Source organism: Anabrus simplex, chromosome 7, assembly GCF_040414725.1.
Source record: "Anabrus simplex isolate iqAnaSimp1 chromosome 7, ASM4041472v1, whole genome shotgun sequence".
NCBI classification, from domain to species: domain Eukaryota; kingdom Metazoa; phylum Arthropoda; class Insecta; order Orthoptera; family Tettigoniidae; genus Anabrus; species Anabrus simplex.
Window position 1 is genome coordinate 263502350 of NC_090271.1, and position 15157 is coordinate 263517506.

At 39.3% G+C, this 15157-nt stretch overlaps 1 protein-coding gene across 3 annotated transcripts in view; it reads right to left on the reverse strand.

Annotated features, from left to right (window-relative positions):
- The window catches only part of Dp (transcription factor Dp), a 311515-nt gene that overhangs the window by 58056 nt on the left and 238302 nt on the right, over nucleotides 1–15157 (reverse strand). For all 3 annotated transcript variants that reach the window (XM_067151669.2, XM_067151668.2, XM_067151670.2), the window contains one exon: nucleotides 3272–3408. In XM_067151669.2, the coding sequence (XP_067007770.1) occupies nucleotides 3272–3408 (137 nt within the window). The remainder of the gene's footprint in view (nucleotides 1–3271; nucleotides 3409–15157) is intronic.

The window sequence follows — 15157 nt, forward strand, 5'->3', positions numbered from 1 at the left end:
TGTTAGAGTGAGCGACTGTTGGGTTCCGAGGTGGAGCCAGTGTGACACTCAGTAAGTTGGGGTTTGGTGGCTGTGCTGAGGGCGACAGAGGTAATGTAACACCTTGTGTAAAAAATTGGGTTAAATGAAGAAGTTATATCATGTTCAAGATAATGCTTTCACGTCTCTGCACAATATTTAAAATGCAATTTACCGTTGGTCTTTATAGCTATTGTTGAGAGTGTGTATGTTTATCAGGAACTCAAGGGAGGCTTCATTAGTTAGTCGGAACATAGAAGAAATGATGAACTCTTCTCAGAAGAACTCTTAAGATTTCACTTTACTTTTTCCTGCCTGCTGGCTCTTCAGAAATGTGTGCGCGTGCGTTTTGTATTCAGGAATCATTCAAGGCGAATATTTTCGCACTGCAAGATGTGTGGTTAAGGTTATTTTTAATATTTATAACTTTTGCTTTCTCAACGATTCATTTGTTTCTATATTCGTCCCTATTTTTATCTCCTCGTAAGATGTGTATTGTTTAATGTAACGCCTTGTGTAATATAAATGTCTACATGCTAGCCTATTTCCCACATTTTGGCTGAAGATGACGCCAAACAGCGTCGAAACTAGTTCCAAATGTAAATATATGTTGTAAATAAACTATAACATTTTTGTATTGAAAAGGTGGACCCTTTTAAGTTTCCTATCTTCCAGGTGTTGGCTGTCGCTGGTGTCCCACCGAGGTCTGAACCAGGAGCTGTTGTGGTGGTGTCGGAGTGTCCAGTGAGTAGCTGCATGGGAGACGGCATACGGGACAGAAAACGGTACTGCCTTCGAGTACTCTGTGTGTGTGTGTGTGCGCGCGTACTTCTGTGGATTGAGGACCGCCGTGAATCAGCGATTGAAGCAGTTATCGTGAGTGTGAGGATAAATGGATGTGGGTTAATATTCTCTGTCGTGAGTATCGTCCTGCTGTTGGATACTGTTGAGCTGTTGCTGATTGTTGTTCACTTCATGTGACTGTGTGTAGTACCGGACTATCATTGGAGTCGAACCAACCAACAGTCGTCGTGGGTTGTATAGCCAGGGACACTGTGTTCAAATCCAGCTGTCTACGCACAGCGGCTCTAGGAGGTGACTAGACTTGGGGGAAAGTGAAAGTAAGGATTATAGATGTTCCCAGGTAACAACCGGTCAGGACTACCGGGTGTATGTACAGAAGAGAGATTTGTAAATAGACTGGTAATAGTGTGTGGCCATTCATAACTGGTCAGAACTGTAATTATGTGTGTGTGCATTTATTAGGCCATCCTGGAATAAATTAGAGTAATCAAACAGATGGTATGTTATTCCACACTTTGTAAAATAAGCACAATTCTTTGGGGATATATAGTAAAATTTAAGGACTCTGAACAAGAATTTTCTCCAAACATAATAATAATAATAATAATAATAATAATAATAATAATAATAATAATAATAATAATAATAATAATAATAATTAACATGTGCTGCATGATTACTTCACAAGCCAAAGTATTGTGTTGGGCTACCACACTGCCAGTAGCGTGATTACAAAACGAGTTACCATTGACAAGAGAAGGAAGCACGAGTGGTGGACAAATGAATGTGAAGATGCGGTAGAGTACATGAGGAAGGCATGGGTAAACTGCGGCAGAACAAAGAAAGACGACGACTTGTTAACATTTGAAATAGCCCGAAAAACAGCTGCCGGGACCATAACGAATGCACAGAGAAACAGGTGGAATGAGAGGTTGGAAGAAGCTGATAAAAGCTTCAAGAAAAACAAATCACGAACCTTCTTCATGGAAATGAAAAACAGGATAAAGGGTTACAAGCAAAGATAACTTTTTGACAAAGGACAAGGTGGCAAACTGAAAATAGGGGAGAAAGATGGGTGTAAGGAAATGGCGAGGTACTTGAACTTACTACACTAGAGCGCCTATAGGAGGAATGACACTAAAGTACACCAAAGATATCAACAAAGATTGTGCACCCACCAGAATGAACGTGGTGAAGGCAATTAAGGATCTTAAGAACAAAAGGCGGCAGGTAGTGATGGTATCTGCACAGGGGAGATAAATGGGGTGGTCGAGCTATGTAAGACAGCATGTTCAAAATAATAATGAACATCTGGATGAAAAAGAAGATACCCAAGGAATTGAAGGAAGATATAATCATACCAATCCACAAGAAAAGATATCAAAAGGTACTGGATAACTACAGAGGCTACAAGATACTTTGGGTTTCGTAGGACATTTGATGAGAATGGATGACAACAGGTTAACAAAAAGATATGGAATGAGACATGCTTAATGGGAAATAACTAGATGAAGGAAGTCAGGTAAGATTGGAAGGCTGTTGGCATAATAGATAAATATTCACTGACGACTGTGCAGGATAGATCTGTTTACAAATAGCTCATCGAAAGTGACAAATGGACCAATACTAAGATCAAGATCCGAATCACAAAAGCAGAGAGAAACAGGAGGAATGAAAGAATGAAGAGGTATTGGGAAGAAGGAAGATGTGCTGAACAAGTCACCCGACATCCTAAGGGTCGAAACGAATAAAATAAATACCTTAATACATACGGTAATTCACACAATAACTTTTATATGTATTTCGGACATAGGTGCTGAAAATTTTGTCCCACAGGAGTTATTTTGTGTGTTGGCAAATCTGCCAACATGAGGCTGGTGTATCTTAGTACCTTCAAATAACATTAGAGTTCGCCAGGTTTGAACCCACCCACATGGGGTCAGAAAGTCATGTTCTAGCATCTGAGCCACTCAACTTGGACAAAACAATCTTTCAAATTTACCACTATAATATAATGAGCATTAAAAACACACTATTAGACAATCAAAGAAGATCCGAATTATTTTTACATTGTTTCATTTCACCCCACAACTTTTTCTTTTAAGCATTTTAAGTCCGATTCTCTTTGGAAGTCACTCTTATTTATCGAAGAAAGTATATAAAAATGTGAATTTGAACTACCTCTAAGCCTACAGAAGATTTCACAGAAGAATAGCAAGTATTTTATCCATATTTTAAGTTCACTTCAAACCTATCAAGTCAATCACTCTCTTCAAGCAAATTTGGTACATCAACTAGCTATTTAATGTCTTTATATTAAGCCTTTGTCTCAATTTTCTGCAATTTTTGAGCTAAAATAATGCTGCTTTACTCTTGTTTTGTATAGCCAAGTTGAAAATTAAAATCACCCTTACATCATATACATTAAAACTGCATGGGAAGAACTCACTACTCTGGTATGATGTCATTTTCCATCTCTTGGCGTTTCCGAGACCCGCTGTGGTCCAGAATAGGCGAGATGTAGTTCTTTGGTGGATTTGTAGGTAGCACTTGTTGGGCTGCTAACCGCTGTGATGTGTTTAGTACCTGGGAATATAACATTAGATACAAAAAGTATCAAAATCAACTAGCTTTAATGGCATCCTATGCTCATTTTCATCATGTATTCTATAATTTCAATTCCCATAAAAAAATAAAAAAAAATCCTGAACTTTGAGGAAACAATTTAAAAAGGAATATTTGCATGGGAATGCAACCAGGTTAGGCCCTGATTATGAGAATAAAGTTCTGAAAGTAATAGGGCATAAAAGTAAAGAGAATGTATTGGGAACAATAACATGAGGGTACTGCAAAATGAGAGAAAATCATTTGTGCTGGAATTCAGACATCAATAATCATGACCCTTTTTTGCACCTACTTGTGCTTAACATTGAATAAACATGGCTGCTAATAGGATATAGGACATGTTGTTCCTGAGTGACTAAGTACAATTGTATGGAAAGTTGAATCATGTTCATATTACCACAGGTGAATATCCAGTAGTATGAACATAATATGGTACCATGTATTCATGTTTCAATTTCCACTTCTCTTACATTCAAAACTGAATTGATATGGTATCCTGTAATATGGAAAACCGATTGTGGTAAGAGTTTATATGAAGTCAGGATGGGTTTGAAATGAGAACTGCAATAAGTATCTAAAAAGGGTAATCCACGACATGAAAGTACTGTAGTTCTGTACACCACATTCATGATGTATGAAACAAAAATTCCACTGCACATTTTTCTAAATGACAAGCTAACCCTCTCATGCACGCATTTTCAGTTTGAAGTGGAAAAAATTGTCTTGAATTTTTATTCTTTGGAAGGTTACAAAATACAATCATGTTAAAGAAAAAGAAATAAGAGTTCCTTTTCTTTGAAAATTCCACAGACCTCATGAGGCCTATGTGCATAAAGGGAGTCCACACACACACACCACAACACAACTGAACTGAGAAATAATTTTCTTCGGAGATACTGTGCGCTGGATGTCAGTTTTATGTGCACGTTTTACCAAACTAAATTTTGCATTAAGGAGTGGCTATTGTTATTTCCTGCTATGGAATTCCTCAAAACACTGTGGACAAAGGGCATATTGGCATCGAAGGCAGACATACCTGGTTTTCCTTGAACAACCGTGAAGGTGGTACTTCTGTCCTTTCCCAGCTTATAGGTAGCCTTCACTTTCAACCATTTTTTTGGTTGCTGGTGGCATCTGTGAAGCGGGTCTTCCTTTCTTGGGTTCATGATTGTTTCCCATGTAAATGAGAGAAGTAGTTACTGAGGACTTGAATTCTAACAGATCCAGCGTGCCACAATCTGGGTTCATTCTCCAGAGGATCCAACAGTTTACAATGGTCACATTCAGTAGATAATGGAATACTCTGAAGTACTCCCTTTTGTGCCTTATGGTGTGCCGATAAAGACCTACGAGCGAGTCCATTAGATGTACGCCACCCATGTGGGAATTGTAAATGCTGATGGAATATGGTTGTGGAATTTCAATGATTGCGCGCAGTTTTCGACACCATCTCTTAGCAACACCTACAGGTTCTGCTCCAGCAAATGTAGATGCTACGTGTAAAAATGAATTATCATGCCAGCAGGTTATTGTGATGTTGGACTGCGACGTAACAGAGTACAACCCTCTCGGTTCCTTCTTCAAGGTTTTCACAAACCGCAGCTTGAGATCAGCACCACAAAGCCTGTTAGCTCTGATAGTCCTGGAAGCATAAATACCATCTTCAAGAAGTTTCTAGAGAAGATTTTCTTTTTTTTTAATTTCGTGTGGCTATTTCTAACCGATTGCAGCCCTTGTACGGCAGACCCTCCGATGAGGGTGGGCGGCATCTGCCATGTGTACGGAACTGCGTGTTATTGTGGTGGAGGATAGTATTATGTGTGGTGTGTGAGTTGCAGGGATGTTGGGGACAGCACAAACACCCAGCCCCCAGACCATTGGAATTAACCAATGAAGGTTAAAATCCCCGACCCGGCCGGGAATCGAACCCGGGACCCTCTGAACCGAAGGCCAGTACGCTGACCATTCAGCCAACGAGTCGGACTCTAGAGAAGATTAATCAACGTAAACAGATTATCAAAAGCTTATGGCTTTTGAACTTCACGTCTTCACACAGCCTAAGAACATCATTACCAACTGCTTCAAATTCAGAATCACCTTCACCATTCTGCACTTTTCGTTGATAGATCTCAAAGCTATGGATGTATCCTGAGAAACTAGTTGAGACCCAATTTTAGAAGCCCCATTTTTAGGGTTTACTCTTCATACATTGTTTCAGCTTTGATCGGCCTTTGAAAGGGACCATATCATCAGCTGATGAAAATTATTCTGGCAGGGAAGAACATCTAAAGATATGCTTGAAATGGTCAATCACAGGACGTAAACGTATAAGCCGATCATTGATGTCTGCTGGAATGTTCTGATTGTCCATCAAGTGCAAATACTTCCGTATCTCGCAAAAGCGATTGCATATCATACTGTCGGGTATTGCTGACAGGGTGAAGAGTATATTGTGACATTTGTCGTGAAGACTACATTTTCTACACACAGCCCTGGTTCTTCATCCATTTTGTTATAAATGCATAGAAATGACAACATACGACAAATGTGCCATGAAACAGTAGTCTGTCTTGGTTTGCATAAAAAATTCCACCAAAACACCACAATATGGTGTAGTTCTAATTGAGGTTATGACTGTGAACCATAACCTCTCGTACATTTAGACCTCATATGAGGCCCCTATATTATTATACAAAATAATGGTGATAAATTGCATGTACAATAAAAAACTAATACCACTGGAAAGAGCATGCTTTTCTGCTATATAAAACATTTTTACTTATCAGTTGCATATATTTGTAAAGGACATATCAATTTCAATAATTTAGTCTCCATATGAAACACACAAATAACAAGAGCGCCACAAATGCCTACAACTTCGCAGCTGCAAGGAAGTTGCAACTAATATCACACCTCACATGAGGTCTAAAGTGAAGAACAGTCATAATTTTCCACAAATTCATAACAATATTAAATGAACGGCGCACTAAACGAAACATAATTTTGGGGTCTCATATGATGCTTGTGTGCACGAGAGGGTTAAAAATTTAAAAAATAAATTCAAAGGAGGTAGGTTACTGGCATTATACGCCAATCACGAAACGCAGCTCACAGAAGGACTGATGCAATGTGAGAAATGAAATGAAAATCCACAGCCTGTTTCCCGTCATTCGACTGGATCTGGAATGAATGAAACCCCCATCTAGCAGCGAGGATAGGAATTGTGCCAACTGCCAAAGCCTGTCGCACTCCTCTGGGGCAATGATTAATGAATGACAGATGAAATGAAATATTGGAGTGTGGTGCTGGAATGAAAGATTACAGGGAAAACCGGAGAACCCGGAGAAAAACCTGTCCCGCCTATACTTCGTCCAGCACAAATCTCACATGGAGTGACAGTTATTTGAACAACAGAACCCAGCGCTGAGAGGCTGGTGCACTGCCACCTGAGCCACGGAGGCTCCCCAATGTGAGAAATGGGGTTTAATTTAGTGAAGTCTGTTGCTTATGAATATTCAAAACGTTCATGCAGGACTGAGGAAAGGCTCAGATGATAAACAGAAAGGTTATTTCATGTTGATTACCAGGTAGAATGTAGGTCATACTGAAAGTATTTGGATAACAATAGTCAGGAGTGAAATTAATTCACTAATAATAATAATAATAATAATAATAATAATAATAATAATAATAATAATCATCATCATCATCATCATCATCATCAACGTATGGCCTCAGCTACCATGTGCAGACGTTTCAATTTGATGCCATCTGGCTGTCTGCTCGTCAATTTCGACGTTTCGTTTTACTCTAGGCCCACTAGATGGCAGACTGAGTAAACCGAAACTCTCTTGGGCGTTTATGGCTGAGATTTAATGAATTTTGTCGGGTTAACACCAAATGCGTCACCGGAGATCTTTTACATGCCGTCATCGTACGACATGGAGTGTCGAATGGACTTTTTTTTCCGCCCTTCAAAAATCCGACTACCTCTGCCAGGTTTGAACCCGCTATCTTGGGATCCGGAGGCTGACACTGTACCACTGATCCATAGAGGCAGCTATTAATTCACCGTTGTACAAATATCATGTAACATGTGAAAAAAGATGAAATTACTGTGAAGGTACATTCCAATGAGATAAGGAGGTATGTTTTCTCATACTATGTAATGTCTATACTCAAACAACTTTTATGACATGAATGTGAGATACTATATATTTTTAATAACAAGGGTGGTCCAGAAAATAATGTACCATAATTTTTTTCTCAGCGCCCAAAAATGATACGAATGAGAAACTTTAGATATGAATTCTTTGAAGTTTTCAGAGCGCGCGTGCAAAGTTTCCGCTTCTTCCGACAGATAGCGTACTTGCAGCAATGGTTCAACATGGCGTCTGTAAGTGATGTATGTTGCAAGCAGTGCATCGTCATTGAATTTCTTACTGCACAGCAAGAAACTGTTGGAAACATTCACAAACGTTTATGTGCAGTTTATGGAGTATCAGCAGTCGACAGAAGTATAGTTAGTCATTGGGCACAGAGGTTGAGACCATCGGAAAGCAATTCGGCAGAGCTCTAAGATTTGCAATGGTCAGGGAGGCCACTCACAGCTGTCACACCTGGCATGATGCAATATGCTGATGTGCTCATTCGCGAGGAACGATGCAGAACGACTTGGCATTTGGCACGGGAGCTGTCATCAGCAAAGGAACTGTAGGTGTAATCATCACCGCTCTTGATTATGCAAAAAAGTGTTCACGATGGGTCTGCGCCATCTTACGGAGGAACACAAAACTCTAAAAAAAAAGAAAAAAAAAACAATAAACAACAAACAATTCTTCCGAGTTGCTGCAACGTTATGAAGCTGAGGGGGAAGCATTCTTATCCTGAAATGTAATGTGTGATGAAACCTGAGTTCAACATTTTGAGCCCAAACAAAATTGCAATAGATGGAATGGCACCATCCTGACTCTCCACATAACAAAGCATTAAAAGCAACTGCTTCCACTGGTAAGGTCATGATGATGAAGCGGTGATTCGCAGAGTGAAGAAATGGCTTCATGAACAGAACAAGGAGTGGTACCGACAGGGCATACACACCCATGTGTCTCGCTGGAGGAAGGCCATGTAACGGGAAGGAGATTACATGGAAAAATAGGGAGTTTAGAAGACACATAATTCTTGCTTGTGTATAAGTTTCATTGTGTTCACTAAATATTTATTGAAGAAAAAAAAAAAGTGTGGTGATTAGTTCCTGAGCTACCCTAGTATATTCTACCAAAATGTCTCTCTTGGAAACTACTACTTTTCTTCTTCTTGTACTTTATCTGGTCCAGATGTTGGCAATCATCAGGCCTATTGTAGTTTAAACAAACAAACAAACAAACAAACAAATAAATATCATATCTGGATTAAAGCCACTTTATATTAACGAGTTTAACAAAAAACTGAGCTTTTTGCCAAGAATTCCTGGCTTTAATCAGGGCAAAGCTTGTGAAGGTCTGCTGCTGACAGCGAGCACAGAAATTCTTCAAGGAAAGTGGAAGTCATGACCGTATTATCCACGGCCCCCTAGGGGCTAGGAATTATGAAACGCAGCATCGCCACCGGACTGAAGGAGCATAACAGACACAGCTGGCTGGGACAACCAGAAAGGTCATCAGTCGCTGAACACATACTGCTAATAGGCTACGACGTTCAGTACAGCAACACCTAAGTACAGTCAACTACTGTGTCTTACCACACTTGGCTACAGTGAAGCCATTGAAATCCTGAAGCACACCAACAGCTTCAACTGTAAGAGGAATCTGAACGGGTCAACAAAGCCTGGTTTCCAGTCCTGAAAATCTTACATCCTGGAGAACACGGTGGACACGGCAGGCTAGAAGAAACAACAGGGGATCAGTCTCCGCCAAGGCAGGTCGACCAATGCCAGGCTCCACACTGCTTCAATCACTGGACAAAGAACAGTCAATCAAAAACAACCCCACAATGATGGAACAATAGGCGAAAAGCGCACCATAGCCTGCACTATTATTGGCCAAAGAACAGCCAATCAGCAACCGCCCTCCACCATGGTGGACCAAAGCCTGCACTATATATTGAGGTAAAATTATGACACCACTCCATTACACTGACAGCTTCGTAGTCACTGAAGTCATTTGAAACTTCAAAAACATTGAACACAGTTTTCAGTGAAACTGTTGGGACCATCATATGCTCCTAGACCACCAGCCTACAAGCTGAAAAAGTAAAGAAATTATTCATGAAATTTTAAGCTTAAATGAAACAAACATTCCTGGCTCTGTGAATTAAATAAATACGGAAAAGGGGAGAGCAAAGCAGAAATCGGCTATGACTGAACATGCATTGGTTCTTTAATTTATAATATAAGGCGATTCTCAATATATCTGGTTTATCCTGGGATAAAACAAAAGGTAAATCGCAATAGAGATGATTGTTTCAAAACAATCAATGTCCAAGTGACTTTGGACTGAAAGCACTTTGTTGCACTTCCTTTAAAAATATAAAAGCCACACACAATTTAAAAAAATGGCAAAGTCTGGTCAAATGCATCTAAAAAGTTATCTTCACTGATGAGACACTTTTCACAATTTAAGAACATTTTTAACACCAAAATGATCACATCTAATCCCCAGACACAGACACACATCAACAGCTGACTCCAAAACTTCAGAGAGCTCATTATCTGGCATCACTAACAGACTGGTGAGTTTCTCGAAATGGAATTTCGGACATTCACTTTTCCAAAAAGAAGGTGTCAAAACATCTGCTTAAGTGTACCAAAACAAAGTGCTATATTCTAGTGATATTCCCTTTGTTCATGGGGCAAAATTTGAGTTTTCAACAGAACTCTGCTGCAACACACAAAGCCAAGGTCACTCAAGAATGGCTGCAGGTATATGTCCCGCTTCATTTCCATAACTTATTGGCCACTTGGCAGTCCAAATCTCAATCCAATGGATTACAAATTGTGGTTAATGCTTGATGAAATAGTCTGCACAAAGAGACGTCCTAATATTAAGAGCCTCAGATGAGCCTTGAAAACTGCCGCAGCCAATTATCCCAAGAACAATGAGCTCTCTGAATTACTGAATAGTAAACGCATTCTTTCATAACTGAAAATTATATTTAACTTTTACGATGTTTCATATTATAGGTATCATAATATGTATGACAATTTATGACTAGACTACGTACTGAATATCTCGTAAGAACAGAGATAATAGTTAATAGTTTCTGACAAATTGCTTCTCTCTTTTGTCCAATACTGACTCACTGAAACAATCTCTCAATTTCAAATCCCCTGTGGATTGGGGCAGTAGAATAACATCCACCCTACCCCCTACCAGTTGTAAGAGAAGAATATAAGGAACCTCAGGGGCTCAACTTCAGAGCGTCGTTTGGTGACCACAAGACCCTTAGCCGAGTCCTGGAATTGCTTCCATTTACTTGTGCCAGGCTCCTCACTTTCATCTCTCTTATCCGAACTCCCTTGGTCAACTCTTGTTCTTTTCAGACCCCAGCAGTATTACAGCATGTAAAAAATTCAACAAGCAAAACACTCCACCACTTTAACAATTTTTTATTATTCTTACATTAAAAGAACATTAATCTATTTAAAAATCATACATGTTTAGTTTTCTTTTGAAAACATCCTCAGCTGTGTTCATAGTTCACAATTAAAATACACACCAAGTACAGGTTTCATAGATACACACAATTAACAACACACTGTTAGGAACATCTTGCCCTAATCATGGAAAAGACTTCAGTGTTCAGCAGGTCACTTGCTGCGAGTGGAAAAAGAAAAATCTCTTAATTAAGACGAAATGGACCAATTGTGTGTTAATTAAAAGTGCAACTCCATGTGCAGCTGTATCAAATCCTGTGTCACATCCCACAGCTGACTCTCACCTGTTTACCTGCTGCGCTCACAGCTGCCTTCTTTCTGTGCTCATTCATTTCAATTGTTTAATTGGAAATACGGTCCGACTCGTTGGCTGAATGGTTAGCGTACTGCCCTTCGGTTCAGAGGGTCCCGGGTTCGATTCCCGGCCGGGCCGGGGATTTTAACCTTCATTGGTTAATTCCAATGGCCTGGGGGCTGGGTGTTTGTGCTGTCCCCAACATCCCTGCAACTCACACACCACACATAACACTATCCTCCACCACAATAACACGCAGTTACCTACACATGGCAGATGCCGCCCACCCTCATCGGAGGGTCTGCCTTACAAGGGCTGCACTCGGCTAGAAATAGCCATACGAAATTATTATTGGAAATACGGATAATTCGTAATTCGAAGAACAATTACTGAAATTGAGACTGAAATAACATGCAAAACCATACCTCATTTTTCTGGGAACTAGATCTTCTTCGAATTAGGCGATATTTTGACATAACAGATTTCGAATTATTGAAGTTCTACTGTATGTAGGATTAATTTCTTATACATAAAAAGCAAATTAAAGATAATTTCCTATTAATAAAAATACCGGTATCTTCAAATATTGGGATGCGCAGATTGGATTACAGTATTCACATTTACAGGATACGGTTCAGGTAGCCATTTTCCATATATGTATGCGATTGGACAAGCTGGAAATTGATTTCAAAGTAATGAATACATAAGAAATAATGCTATTCCCTGGGTAGGAACGTCGCATTTAGAATCAACCAATGAACGTTATAGTTTTACATCTCTACCTTCAGTACTGCATTTTGTTTATTCACGCCTCATGACGCGTTCGTTGTTTACTTTTCGTTTGTGAAGCAACGTGTGTATTAGTGTGCCAGTTAACTCTTTCGCCGTTATGGATCAAAAGAAGCGAAAGCAGTTTTCTTTAAAAGAAAACTTGAAATACTTCGGGAAGTGGAGAAAGGAGGAAAAAAGGAGAAATAGCGAAGAAGTATAGCATCAGCCCTTCAAACACTACCTACTTTTCTAATCAGATAGAGCAGAATATTGATGCTGATGCCCTTGGCCCACAACGAAATAAGTTGAGGACAGCAGACTATGAGGAGATAGACAAAGCTGTTTATATGTGGTTTTACAAGTAACAACTCTCATTATTGTTCCGTACTGAAGATGATGCTACGTATAGAATATCAAGGATAATTTAATAAAACCATCTATTCAATACTTTCCACGTTTAATGTGGTTTGAATCTACATTAATTTATGTAGACTTATCAGGTCAGGTACATGTTTCACCCATTATTTGGGCATCTTCAGCCTGTAGACAACCTTTAGGTCAAAGTTTGGGACCTTTTTAACCATATATAGTATAATGTACGAACGTTAATCTCTTAAGACTAACATGCCAGGACAATAATTTTAAAAATGTGAAAACGTAACTGTGGGTAACATAAATTAATACTGTTTTAACACAATAAAAGTTGTCAATCCTAATGTATCTAACTTAAAAATATGTCCAAAACTAAAAATGGATCTTCTTCCTCTATCATAAGTCTTGGGTAAAGAGGATATTACATACCGGGGTTCATTTGACCCACCTATATCATTTCATGTTCTTGAAGTACCGTAACTAATGTCAGAATGTGTTGGCAACCACAAGTGGAGATTTAGAACTGATTGTTAATTGTAGACTGGTCAAGATTGTTGTGAATGAAAATATAAATTTAAAGTAACGGTGTTTTTTTACACAGTTAAAACTTGTCAGTTCTATTTAACTTAAGTTAAATAGGATTATTCTATTTAACTTAAATATAATAGGACTGACAAGTTTTAACTGTGTAAAAAGCACCGTTAATTTAAATTTCCATTCACAACAATCTTGACCAGCCCACAATTAACAATCAGTTCTATATCTCCACTTGTGGTTGCCAACACATTCTGACAGTTACGGTACGTCAAGAACGTGAAATGATACAGGTGGATCAAATGAACGCCGGTATGTAATATCCTCTTTACCCAAGACTTATGATCCTCTTTACCCAAGACTTATGATCGTATATTATACTATATATATGGTTAAAAAGGTCCCAAACCTTGACCTAAAGGTTGTCTACAGGCTGAAGATGCCCAAATAATGGGTGAAACATGAACCTGACCTGATAAGTCTACATAAATTCATGTAGATTGAAGCCACATTAAACGTGGAAAGTATTGAATAGGTGGTTTTGTTAAATTATCGTTGAGATTCTATGCCTATATGTGGTTTGTCGAAATGTGGACCAGAAACATTCCTGTCACTGGCCCACCGTTATACGAGCGTGCACGATCCTTTGCACGTTTGCTTGGATTTCTGGAATTTATGGGGAGTACTGGTTGGCTGCATAGGTTCTGGGAAAGATTTGGCAATTCCCATGAAGTTGTAAATACTGAAGCAAACCGTGTCCCTAAGGAAGTTGCATCCTCATGGCGGATGGAAACACTATCAGCTGCCTTGAAAGAACATTCACTGGTGGATATTTATAAGGCAGACGAGACTACATTATTCTACAAATTAATGCTGAACAAAACCCTTGAATTCAAGGGAAATAAGTGTTTTGGGGGCAAAACCTCAAAAGAACTGATAACGGCTCTTTTGTGCATCAACTCCACAGGGACGGATAAACTGAAGCCTCCCCTCATTGGGAAGTTTAGAAAGCCAAGGTGCTTCAAGGGAGTACAACATCTGCCCTGTGAATATAGGCACCACAACAACAAGGCATGGATAACATCAGTGATCTTCGAAGAGTGGTTGTTGTGCCTGGAATGACGGATGAAGGCCAAGAAGAGGAGCATTCTCATCTTAGACAATCGCACCTCCAACAATTGTGTAGCTCACCATTTGGAGCATGTGAAAGTTTTATTTTTGCCTCCAAATACTACCTCAGATCTGCAGCCACTGGATCAGGGGATAATTCATGTGGTGAAGTGGCATTACTGAGCTTGTGTGGTCCGGCGTATACTATGTAACAATGCCTCAGAGACATACATTAATGTCAACTTATTGGAAGAAATGCAGATGTTCAATGCTGCATGGAGATCACTGAAAGAAGAGGTAATCACAAACTGCTTTAGAAAAGCTGGAGTGGGTTATGGAGAAGACATCACAGAAAGTGAAGAGCTGGATGCAGAAACAGAGAAGAACTGGAAACATTTGGGTGAAAAGCAGGGAGTAAAGAATACAGGGAGATGCCTTGGAGCTCTGAGAATGAAGCCCAATGACAGTGGTCTACATAGGGGGCGTGGTCGTAAATAGGCGCGAGAACGAATGCTGTTTTATGATAGTCAAATTTATCCCAGGTCATTGAAGTGAATACGGTGAACGAAAATTGTAATTGCAGGAATTTTCTGATGCAAACAGTGTACGACACGCTAAATCTTAAGAGATACTAATATTTAGTTGATGTTGTAGCTCTTAAAATGTTGTGTTGTGCGTACGGTTGCACGAATCGGAAATCCAAAAATATTCCTGGAATAACATTTCACAGGTAAGATTCTAAGTATGGCTTGTAATATGTAGTACAGTACATTATATTACTTCCATTGTTATTCTGCTAGTATTTCTGAGTCTCAGAAGCACCGTCCGCATTTCGTAAGAATTTTTAGGTTAGACTTGTTGTTTATCGCCAATATTTCCTCAGATTTCCTGTTCATGAAGAAAGGAGAGCAGAGTGGATTAAGGCCATTAGAAGGGAAAATTGGATACCTTCTCCTTACACCAGAATATGTTCT